Source organism: Austrofundulus limnaeus, unplaced genomic scaffold, assembly GCF_001266775.1.
Source record: "Austrofundulus limnaeus strain Quisiro unplaced genomic scaffold, Austrofundulus_limnaeus-1.0 Scaffold206, whole genome shotgun sequence".
In the NCBI taxonomy this organism is placed as follows: Eukaryota; Metazoa; Chordata; class Actinopteri; order Cyprinodontiformes; family Rivulidae; genus Austrofundulus; species Austrofundulus limnaeus.
In genome coordinates this window covers 428,235-440,279 of record NW_013952608.1, presented here as the reverse complement: position 1 = coordinate 440,279, position 12,045 = coordinate 428,235, and the positions used below count along the sequence as shown (strand labels likewise).

Sequence of the window (12,045 nt, the reverse complement as noted above, 5' to 3'; positions counted from 1 at the left end):
CACACACACACACACACACACACACACACACACACACACACACACACACACACACACACACACAAATAAATAAATAATACAAGAACTCTTGTATCTGCTTACTAAGTGAATGCACATCATCTTTGCTCCGTCTTGAAACGTCATAAATGACCAAAGTCCCGCTCAGATATGAGCTTTCAGAAATACAACGAGCATCGCTGAACCAAAAGAGGCGTGAAGCAGAATTTAGCTGCCTCGACACAGAGAGCATTAAATGTGTGACAAACGAATCAACAGTTTAGAGACGCTCTTTACGGTTAAAAATTTTTAAAAACTAAACGTAAACTAGCCGTGTGTGCGTGTTGTGTTGTTGTGGGGTTAAACTATGACTCTCAGCCTGTCTACACGTTTGTTTGTGTGTCTGTCAGACGTGAACGAGTGATCTCACCTGTTTTTTGGAGGCGCGCATTCCCATGATCTTCTCCACAACAGGCCCTTCAGTCTCAGCCAAATCCTGAGGAAAATACAATAAGTAAACCCAACGAGCCACACAAACATTTTACAAATGCTTTAAAAAAATATTTTACAATTGTTTCAGAGAAAAAGACCAATGTCCTGACTGAACCACTTTTTTAAATACATGACTTGACTATTGCTAAGATCTTCTGACAAATTTAAAACCGACCATCTTAGATTTGTTTATAAAAACATAAAAAGAAACGCTGAAGAAATATTTAACAACGTCTAAACAGAAGCAGGGGTACAAAATTAAGCCACGATGATATGTATTCCTGTAAATCAAAAATGCCACAATGGTCAGTATTAAGACAGAGGTTCTCAAACTAGGTTCCCAGGAACCCCAGGGGTCTGCGAGCCATAATTTGGGGGTCCTCAAATAATTGCAAGAAATTGTTTATTTGTTTTTTTATTTAAAAACATGCATATGGGGAACAATGCACTAGATAAATAAACATACTAAATCAAACAAAACATAATATTCTTATGGCATTTAGGGGTTAAAATGAAAGTGATAAAAATAAAAAATAAAAAAAAACACAGCATGGTGTTTATGAAGGGATCCCTGGAAATTTTTTCACCCTTGTAAGGGGTCCCCAGATCCAAAAGGTTTGAGAACCCCTGGCTTAAGATGAACTCAACAGAAATCCAAATCCCACCTGTTGTTGCGAGGATGATGGAGATTTTGGTGTTGCTGAGTCATCTCCGCTGTCGTCCTCCTCAGAGATCCTGAACTCCAGATCTTCAGTGTACCTCTTCCTCTTCACCTGACGGCTTGAACGACGCTTCTAACACAGAAGAGAAGAAATAAGGATCGGTTCATCAGAGAAAACTTTTCAAAAAGCATACTGTTACCTTTCTCCTACCACGTCAATTAGAAAGCTCAGTGTAACTTAAGCAAAAAAGAAACCTACAACAAGGGGGGGAAGAAATTAAAGGCCTAAACCCTCTAATTTTTTCCACTCTCCACCACTACAAAAGAAAATACTTCATTTTAAGATCCTTTAAAAGCTATATGTTCTCGAAATAGATCAAAAGCATAAAAGATGTTGACGGAGCAAGGTGTTGAAGGTAGGTTCATTTGCTTTATCTTTCAACAAAAGCTGGTTTACAACACAAATATCTCGTGGCTCACTGCTTTACATCTCCACAAGCTGCAGAACTGAACAATCTGCAATTATCTTTGAGTCTTTTACCTTTTATATTCAGGAGAGTTACAGGAAGGGCTTTTATATTCAGGATGCACGCTGCAATGAGACTTGCTTTAAAACTGCTCAGTTTTGCTGTCCTTGAACACATTTCCTACCTGTACGCCGTCGTCATCCTCTTCCTCAGGAGGAGAGGGCAGTGGAGACTTCACCTCCACATCGTCACCACCTGACGACTCTCTCTTCCTCTTACAATCCTTCTTAGCAGCGCTAGCCCCGCCCTCTGATTCCACCTTTTTACTGCTGTAGGAAAATAAAAAACAGGAATAAAACTAAAGAAAAAGTCACGAAAACACATCAAAAACCTAATCTTTACAGCATTTACCCCAATGACAGACTACCAAGCTTTCATGTCTATATATATATATTTGCATGTGTGTGCGCCTGTCTGTCCCAGGGCGATCGCCATGTTTGATTTACCCATTTAGAAATCATTAGTGTGCCTCAGGCTCTGGCACACAGGGGGTTAATATGATGAAAGACTGCATGGAGGCACCGGAGCAAGATAGAGAGATACAGGCACAGAGAGGAAGAGAGAAGGGGGGTCTGGAGAGAGAGGCAGGCAGACAGACAGAGAGCGGCCCCAGAGAGAGGAGGTGGGAGGAGCTGAGAACTCCCCAGGCTTCCTCTAATCTCTGGCATGGAAAGAAAGAGGAGCTGGCTCCATCTGCGAGCGTGTGTGCATTAACACCACAGAGGTGAGAGGACACTCAGCATCCCTCTCTTGTCTCAGTACTCTTATATGCCGCTTGCACACAGCCAACGAGTGCACGATGTGTTCGACCTCTCACAGAACCACTCATGTTGGACCGCTAAACACAGTCCCAGAAGAATTACAAAACTGTGTTTTTTTTACGATCCACAAACTCTGAGAGAGTGACAGGCCAAACATCTATGAACCCATTTAAGTTCTGCTGCTGACAAACCAAACAAAGTAAAGTTGCAAGTCATTTTTTAAATATTTTACATAGCCAACTTTGAAACAGTTTATTCATAYGAAATCCTATATTCATGTTTAATTCAACACTACAACCAAATAGACAGGTGAACTGTGACTCAATGATCCTCAGTCTCTCACTATAAAAAAAACAACTTTATAGCTGTCCTCTCACATGATCCAATAGGAGAGACTTTTCATCAAACCTGGTCAAAAACAAAAATTAAGATGGAGTTTGTCAGACAGACAGAGCACAAGTGGGTTCTGACCAATCACCCAATTATTTAGACACAATCTGATGACTTCAAGCCACAGCAATCAAACAAAACTAACCTGCCCTCATACATACAGCTCCAGCGTACGCACACCGAGCTGAAAATCAGAACCACTTTAAGTGACCGGATTTAGAACAGCAACCAATGTTACACAGAAAACAGTCATTATAGGCTACTGAGGGTTTAAATAAATATAGAAAATTATGACTAGGGATGATAAAATGACCGATGTTAACACATAAAGACCACTGCTTCAAATTAATCTGACAGGCTGTAAGACAGAAGCACAGTAAGCAAAATAAAGCCACCAGAATGGCAAAACTTGTTTTTTTGTGATTAAATAAGTTTAGTCTGACCCTCTGATAGAAAATCTTCCGACATATCTACTCTATGACTCTTTGATATAATAATTTTTTCTTGCCATTTTCAGTTAGCATGTTTCCAGGCATGTTGGCAGCGTGGCTACATGTTAGCGTGGGTCTATGAATTATGCAGCAGCTCACACACAACTGCTATCGTAATATATATTTGAACGTTTGTTTTTAATATCAAAATCTCAATATCTTGAATATATTCAATATAAAATCCAGCTCTAATTCTATTGCATGGCAGGGGTCAATACAACTAAAACCACACCTCCGTGCTTCATCTCTCCATGCCATGAGTGGGATGAGTATTTAACACTGCAATGAGACACACAGCTTTACAGTGCAAGTATGCCTGCTGTGATAAACAATAAGCTCAATGAACAATCAATTAAAATGAGGTTGATCATTTGTTTGTCTGCTTGTTTTCTTTTCCTTATTTTCTACTCATTAATATAGGGAGGAGTGAGCTCTGAAGTAGGCATTTGTCATGCGCATGTTCTCGTAACCTCAATAGCATGAGCCCCCCGTGAACAAGCATTTAGCTAGAGAAGCATCTTCAGGTTTCTGACGCCTTCTTTCAGCTGGCGACGCCTCAGGATGCGCTCAAAGCACTGTGACGAACCTTGGGTTTGAGGAGTTATGTTTTATTTATTTAGTTTTAAAAAAATAAGCTTTTTTACACTATGTAAATTTTAGAAATGTTGTAAGCAGCATGTAGGTGACGTATTTAATGAAGCCAGAGGAAGACCAAAAGAACAAAATTGAGGGTGGCATCATTAGTTTAAAATGATCTCTAAAAAAATTATAATTTATCGCAAAGATTTCTAAGATAATTTATCAGTCAGCAAAATTAGTTATTGTGACAGACTGTCCGTCTGTCCATTTTCTGCCGCTTATCTGGGGTCGGGTCGCGGGGGCAGCAGCCTAAGCAGACAGACCCAGACTTCCCTCTCCCCAGCCACTTGAGCCAGCTCATTCGGGGGAATGCCAAGGTGTTCCCAGACCAGCTGAGAAACATAGACCCTCCAGCGTGTCCTGGGACTTCCTCTGGGCCTCCTCCCAGTGGGACATGCCTGGAACACCTCACCAGGGAGGCGTCCAGGAGGCATCCTAACCAGATGAACCACCTCAACTGGTTCCTCTCGACGTGGAGGAGCAGCGGCTCTACTCTGAGTCCCTCCCAGATGACTGAGCTTCTCACCCTATCACTAAAACCTGAAACATATTCCCTCCGAACTGCCGACGTCGGCACAGGTTGTCGCAGATTAATGACAAAAATTACGTCACCGGGCTTCACAGCGTCATGTCGACAGCCCCTTTTGGCACAACCCGCCGGCAGAACTTTTGACCCCCCCTCCCGTATTGACGGTAATGCGTGATTGGTCTGAAGTTTGTGGGCATGTTTGTTTGTGCCGAAGCGCTCGGGACACTCAAAAAAAAAAAAAAAAAAAAAACTTGCTTCTGACTAGAGCAGACTGCTGAAGCAGAGTTTTATAAAGACAGTCAAACCGAGAAAAACTCGTGTGTTTGTGCTGAAAGCGCTATGCACTGCATTTACTTCAACCACTCGGTAAAAAAAAAGGGGGAAAAAAGAAAAAAAATGACTCACTCCCAGAGCCGACTGTTACCAGGAAGCAGAGTTTTGTAAAGATAGTCAAACTGTGAAAAACTCATGAATGGAGATTAAACAGATGTTGTGCACAGAGGAATCTGACTGATAAAACTGTGGCGCTAAACCAGGACAGATGTGGATAAATACATCGGGTGAGTAACGAGTCTTTTTTTCTGCATTGTCGGCTGTTGCGGGGAGAAATTCAATGCAGTGACGTATGTTTCAGCGGGAAGGGGGTTTCCCGAGCTCGGCGCGGGGTGTCTCAGGGACTATGAAAGGTCTGTGCGAAAACGACTGCCGAACAACCACGTGACCGCGCATCGACCTGTCGGCATCGCAGCGAGTATGTTTCCAGCTTTAGGGAGAGCCCAGACACCCTGCGGGGGAAACTAATTTCGGCCACGTGTATCCGCGATTTCGTTCTTTCGGTCACTACCCAAAGTTTGTGACCATAGATGAGGGTAGGAACGTAGACCGACCAGTAAATCACTGCAGACGCTGCACCAATCCACCTGTCGATCTCGCGCTCCATTCTTCCCTCATTCAGGAACAAGACTCTGCGATACTTAAACCCCTCCACTTGGGGCAGGACCTCCTTCAGTGTACCCTACCCTTTTCCGGCTCAAGAACAAGGTCTCGGATTTGGAGGCACTGATCCTCATCCCAGCCTCTTCACACTCGGCTGTGAACCGCTCCAGTGAGAGCTGGAGATCAGGATCTGATGAAGCCAATAGGACCACATTATCCGCAAAAAGCAGAGACGTGATCCTAAGGTCACCAAAAAGGACCCCTTCAACACCTCGGCTGCATCTAGAAATTCTGTCCATAAAAGTTATGAACAGAATTGGTGACAATTGTGACAGACTTAAGTGGAAAAATGTATGTTTTTCTTTGATTTAATAGACTTTCAATGACTAACTATTGCAGAGCATTTACTGCTCTCAGCAATGGTATGAGGGTTTRAGTCTGATTATATTTGGGTAGATACAACAAAATGCTAGATATTGTTTTATCAATCAAGAAGTGTGTTGTGTACTTACATAGATTTAAGAGATGCTTTATTTTAAAGAAGATTCTCAAACCAGTGGTTTGCTACATTTCCATGTCCACATGTGGCAGTAGCATAGGACAGTTTGAACTTTGCAGAAGCGTCAGAAGGAAATTGTGTCTCATTTTACCAAAGCTAAAGATCGAGTGTTGACCTCAAGTCAGAAAGATAAGTACAGAGCGTGTACCTGTCCAAAAGATGAACAGCATGTTGTTGAATGGCATTTTGTTTGTGGTACGTTTCTCAGTTTGAGAAGATGCTGTACAGAACATGTGTGTGACGTAACTACACACAATGTCCAGATCGTAACTTTGACTGCGTAGTGCTATAATCTGCGTCGTTTTGACAAGCAAACAGGTGCCTTAAAAGACAAAATGCTGAGCGTTGAATCCTTGGAGGACTATTTAAAAGTAGAAGACTTAGCATATTTAAAAGGATTCATAAACACATCATTACCATTGAAAATGAGTAAATCTGGCTAATTTAAAAAGATGGAACCGGATTCATAATTTCAAAACCAACCAACAAAACTTTACAGTCTTGTTGAAAGATACGAATTTTCTTTATGATTTAAACACCAACAAGTCTCAGATATTCAGGGTTCTAGGAAATAATTACTTGTCCAAGTAACCAACTCTAAAACAGATGATACAACCGTTGTGTGTGTGTAGTGTTCTGTGGTCAGTGTGTGTTTATGTTGCCCTCTGCAGAAACTGTATGCCTGGATTTCTCCCTCTCATCCACTGCGCCTCCCTCCCTCCCTCCTCCCTCTCCATCTCTCACCCCCTCTCTGTCCCTGGGGCCCTTCTCCTTTCATCCTCACGCCAAGAGCAATCACCATCTCCGTGGTAACGGCTGGTCATGTGACCTGCACCTGTTCCTCTGGCTGGTCGCCACACGCTGGAGCCATCTGGCCACGCATGCACACACACAGACGTACACACGCGCGCACACAGACACACACATGCACACTTCTCCACTTGGCTGCCTTCTCCCCTCTCTTCCTCCTAGCGTCTTCATGGCCTCACTTCTCAACTGCACCATCATGTCTCTGCAGCTCTTTCGGCTCAGTGCATCTCTTCATTCCTCGTCCAACTCATCTCTCAGCTATAAAAACCTCTTTTCCAATCAACAAATCAACTCGAACAGTGAAATGAGCTACATCAACTTTCTGCCCTTTTTTTTTAAATTGTAATTTATTACTTCTTGTGAAAGGCAAAAATACATTTTTTTCCTCCCATGTCTGAGTGCATGTTTGTTCGTCTGTGGTGTTAGCATAATATCCCATGAATGGGTTTCCATCAAATACAAAAAGTGATCATGTATGCACATCTAGAACTCTGATTATTTTTTTAAGATAGTGGCTAATGCTAGGCAATCTTAGCGAAAGCAAACATTGCTACAGTTCTGTTAATTTTACAAATACTGAGATAAAATTCGGTGTGGCAGAAGTCATACCCAGCACATTCTCCCAACGCTAACTGCTAACACAATTATTTTGCAAGCATGTCTGCTTGCAAAATATCTCCTGAACTCCTGAACAGTTTTAAAGGGAGAAACCCATAAAGTAATCATATAATGCACATCTACAACTGAGTCAAAACAATTTAAAATGGCTGCCACAGCCCACTGACCTCAAAGCACAAAGCGGTTCCAACTCAGCTGATTTTACAGATATTGTGCTAGAACACAAAGTCAAAGCTATATTTTGCACCATCTTTGGCCAAAAAATTTTGTTTTACTTGTTAGTGTCAAAGTCGTTTATTCAGTACATCTCTCTCAAAGTAGTCACTGGATGTACTCACTAACATTTGAGGTCAATCCAATTCAAGTTGGCTACCACAGCCAATAAGCCTTAGCCAACACACAAATGACTCTCAGTCATTTTATGTGTATTGAGCTAAATTTGGCGTGGTAGTAGCTAATGTTACAGCTCTGAAGCACTGTATTTATTTTTAATTAAAGCATAGAATGTTAACTTCCAAGCCAGCGGTTCATTTTCGTGTTGTAGTTTAGCCTCTGACCACTAGTTGACAGCAATCAGCCAGTCATTTGACTCCTCCACTCCTGAGGAGCCAGAGAGTATAACACCAGCTTAAGCGTTAGCATTGTGAGTAAACATTAACACTAAGTAACAATGCCTTCAAAGCTGAGGTGGAGTTGTCAACCGTGCAACATTAGCCAGGATGTCCCATATTTTAAACCAAATTGAAGTGTCCTGTACAAAACGCTCTTTCTTCTGACTGCAGCCTGCTATCAGAGCAGTCACGATACAGTAGGCAATATATTATATTGTGAGCCCGTGTCATTATATCACCAAATTCTTGCCAGTACACAGATCAAGTAGTAGCAGAGTCTTCCTCAACACATACTTTGAAATCAGAGATCTTGGTTTCAAACTTTGGCTTTTGCCAACACGTCTTGCAAAATTTCACAATATCACATGAGATATTGGCCAAATTATTTTAACTCTGTCCCTTCTCAACATAAAATTATTTTAGTTTTAAACTCTGGCATGAACGCTAACGGGTGGTGTGCAGGAATGCTCGTCATTTATACACCTCAAATAATATTTTATTCAAGATATTAAATCCTAGAACCATTTACAGAGCACATGAACTGACTGCTCAACTTAAATCTTTTCAAATCCCATCTTTACCCACTAAAGCTTGACTCACTGCAGACAGAAGCCATCAAATGAGCACTACAACTCACTTTAAAACTGAACATTATGACCTTTCAATGTTAAATTAAATGCCACTTGACGAGTTTTGTCAAAGGGTCGTCAATCTATTTAGCCCTAGTTTTGTATTTTCTACAGACCAAGTTTGTTTCAAGTCAGACTGTGCATATGCAGACCAATATACCAGCTGATTTGCTTTTGTAACACATTTGCAGCAACCTATCAATAAATCCTGCTATGTGTTTTAACTCAATGGATCGTTTTTTAAGAGTATCCTAAAGGTTTCTTAGCTTTATAGTTTTAACTTCTATCCCATCACTCATTTCTGTCAAAGTAACACGACTCACGCAGATAAAACCCGACTTGTGTCAACAATACACATATACTGTATTAGGCTTTCAGCACTCAGAGACGGAGGTAATTATGACCCCCGCACGCGAAGCTTAAGCGGGGGTCATATTGTTTTTGTACTATTTTTTTTTTCAGTGATTTTTGGTCAACCGTAGCACAAAAACGGCTGCACCAATCAACATGAAATTTGGCAGGGCTGTAGAAGAGTCTGACCTACTCTGCGCCAGCCAACAGTTTTACGATACACCCCATATTTGAGGAGGGGGGTCCTTTCAAAGAGGGGGTGTATGGACATGCAAAAATGCTTATAACTCAGAAACTGTTCAACATAGAAGCTTCAGATTTCTTTTGTTGTTTAGCTCTGATGAAGCTCTATCCATCAGGCCCACCAATCAGTGCCCCCCAACCCCCGGACCCCCAATTTATCTGAAAAAGTGGTATCTGGACATACAAAAATGGTAATAGCTCAAAAACTATTAAACATAGGAGCTTCAGATTTTCGTTGGTTGTTTAGCTCTGATGAGGGGCTATCCATCAGGTCAACCAATGCCCCCCCCAAAACCACTACAATTTTGGGATGCACCTAGTGGCATGACATTTATTAGGAATAAAGACTGAGTTCCAGTGCATTTGCGCGTGCGGGGGTCATTATGTTACCGCCATGCGGTTTCTAGTTTAGTATTAGTTTTACATAAATTTGCTGTTGAACTAGAAAGATTTGGTTGGATTGTTTTTATTAAATCTTAAACTGGACAGAGATCTGGCTAGTTTAAGGTAGACCAAATAGGTGCTACTCATGTAATTACATGGACAGATGTTTTGATAAACTTTAGTTGAAGGTTATTAAGCCAGTGCTGAGCTTAACATGATCACATAAGATTAGTCCTGTCCAAGTGTTCGCTTAAACCTATGAACGTATAACAGAGCAGGCACACATGCTAGTCAGCTGCTTTGCACTATCAGGGAGGAAGCTGGAAAAAAAAGGGGGAGACAGAAAATGAAGCAGTTAGGTAAAATTTGTCAAAGACAAAAGCAAAAATGGGTGGGGTGTGAAAGACACCTGCTGCTGTGATGAGTCATGACACTGAACCGCCACAACCCGTCCTCTGTTTGATAAAAAGAAGGCCAGAAGGCAACACATGAGCAAACACATCCATGTGCTCGGAAAGTGCTGTATTTGCACACAACGCCTGCAGACATGCACAAAGCCAAGGTGCCTGCATGCAGGTCTGATTTCTTTGTATACTGCAAACAAATCACCCTTGCACACACATGCATGCAGGGTGTGGCAGCTGAGAGTGCTGTTATTTATAGATTTACTTCCTCAGAGAGGTAGATGGAGAGAAAAGGAGGATGGAGAGAAAAGGCAAGGTCAAAGGAGAGGAGTTAGCTGACTGGACAAGTAAACCGCCTGACTCTCTCTGCATTGCTCACACCCACTCGTGTACACATCACCCAGAACAGCTGAATCCAGGAGTAAAGTGTATATCTGAGATTTTCTTTCACCAGCTTTTATTTAAAATCAAGTTGGACAGCAAGGACTACTCTAGATATAAAGAATACATATCTAATTGGGTTAGCTTAAAATTACACAATCAGTAAAACTAAAAAAAGAAAAAAAATCAAAACTCACAGCCAGGTCTGTCGGTTTTAATAAAAGCAGAAAACACATAAAGGCAATGACATCTTACTCTTACAAATCCTGCTAAAGTGCTCAAATTAAATCTGAAATACAGCTGGTGTGCAAATGGTTATGGCAAACAAAGCATGCCGTTTCAAAAAAATTGGAGTGAAACCAGAGTGCAGCTAGTGTTCAGATGGTTAACAGCCCAGCTCAACATCCCGTTTACACCGATTAAGCAAAGCCTTCAGCCTGCTCAGTGGTGGTTTGTTTGTTCATACAGATATGCAAATACAGCGAGCAGAAGTACATACTGCTGTGGTATGAACCATAGGAAAAACACTTGAGCTTTGCAGCATACTTCTACTGCTACTGACAGAATCACAAATAAGTTACCTAAAATGTAATAACACAACATTTTCTGGGCAGTATAAAACTTTTTAACATTAGTGTCAGAGCTGTGTTTGTTAGATGAAGCAATTAAAGAAATATGAAGAGATACAAATTAGATAGTTGGGAAGAAAACTTTAAAATACAGGATCACAAAAAACCCTGTCCACATAACATTTGCAATTTTTAAAAATATTCTCGTAAACACAGCATTTGTTTTAGAAATGTTTTCATCTACATAAAACCATCAAAAACAACCTAAAATGCTGTAGTAACTATGCCACTCCTGTGCTGAGATGATGCCACAAAAATACACCAGAAAAAGATAACGTGACATGGAACACGCACTGCAAACTTTAAACACAACACAAAAGAAAACAGAAGAAGAAGACAGTGAATATGAAACCAAATATTGATTTCTTTTTGTGAACTGATGAGGAAGTGCAACTTCTAATTTGTGTAACAAAAAGCTTGTYATAGACTGGGAGTCTTAAGAGCCTAAATACGTTGACATAATAGATGCTTAAAGGGAGACTAGCCACCAAGGAGTAAGGTGGTATTTCAAAATATTTTTCACTCTGGAACCTGGTTACCAAAAACTTTTATTTATTTCTTTATATATACATACACCATTTTGGGGCTTCAAAAACACTGTTCCTGTGTGCACACTGATGAAACAATAACTTTTTTGTATTCAATTTGTCATTCCTGTGTGAATAGGGCCTTCATTTTATAATAACTCTCATATAAACTCATTAAGTGTGTGCAGCTTTTTAAAAAAAATAAAAACGCAGTTTCATTTGCTCTAGTTCAATTTCATATACTGTATCTCTCACTTAAATAAACAATAACTCATATCTGGTCCTGTCAGATACTTGGAATGCAAGTATGGTGAAGCCAATTAAATGTAAAAACGGCTTGCCATACAGTAAGGTTCTTCATGAAAATGATCTGCTCATTGGCTGCTCTCTCAGAGCAGAAGCTGATTGTTAAATGAGAAAGATGGAGTAACAAGGGGGGGAAAGGTTTTTATGACTCTGGTGTGAAAAAAAAAAAA

The 12,045-nt window shown here is 40.8% G+C and overlaps 1 protein-coding gene across 2 annotated transcripts in view; it reads right to left on the bottom strand.

The window, feature by feature from the left end:
* The window catches only part of chd7 (chromodomain helicase DNA binding protein 7), an 85,055-nt gene that overhangs the window by 33,077 nt on the left and 39,933 nt on the right, over positions 1-12,045 (bottom strand). Inside the window, exons 5-7 of one of the 2 annotated variants that reach the window (XM_014018960.1) lie at positions 1,802-1,946; positions 1,155-1,280; positions 428-493 (exon numbers count right to left, since the gene is read on the bottom strand). In XM_014018960.1, the coding sequence (XP_013874414.1) occupies positions 428-493; positions 1,155-1,280; positions 1,802-1,946 (337 nt within the window). Of the gene's footprint in view, positions 1-427; positions 494-1,154; positions 1,284-1,801; positions 1,947-12,045 lie in introns of both variants that reach the window. The other variant, XM_014018959.1, reaches the window with a different exon arrangement.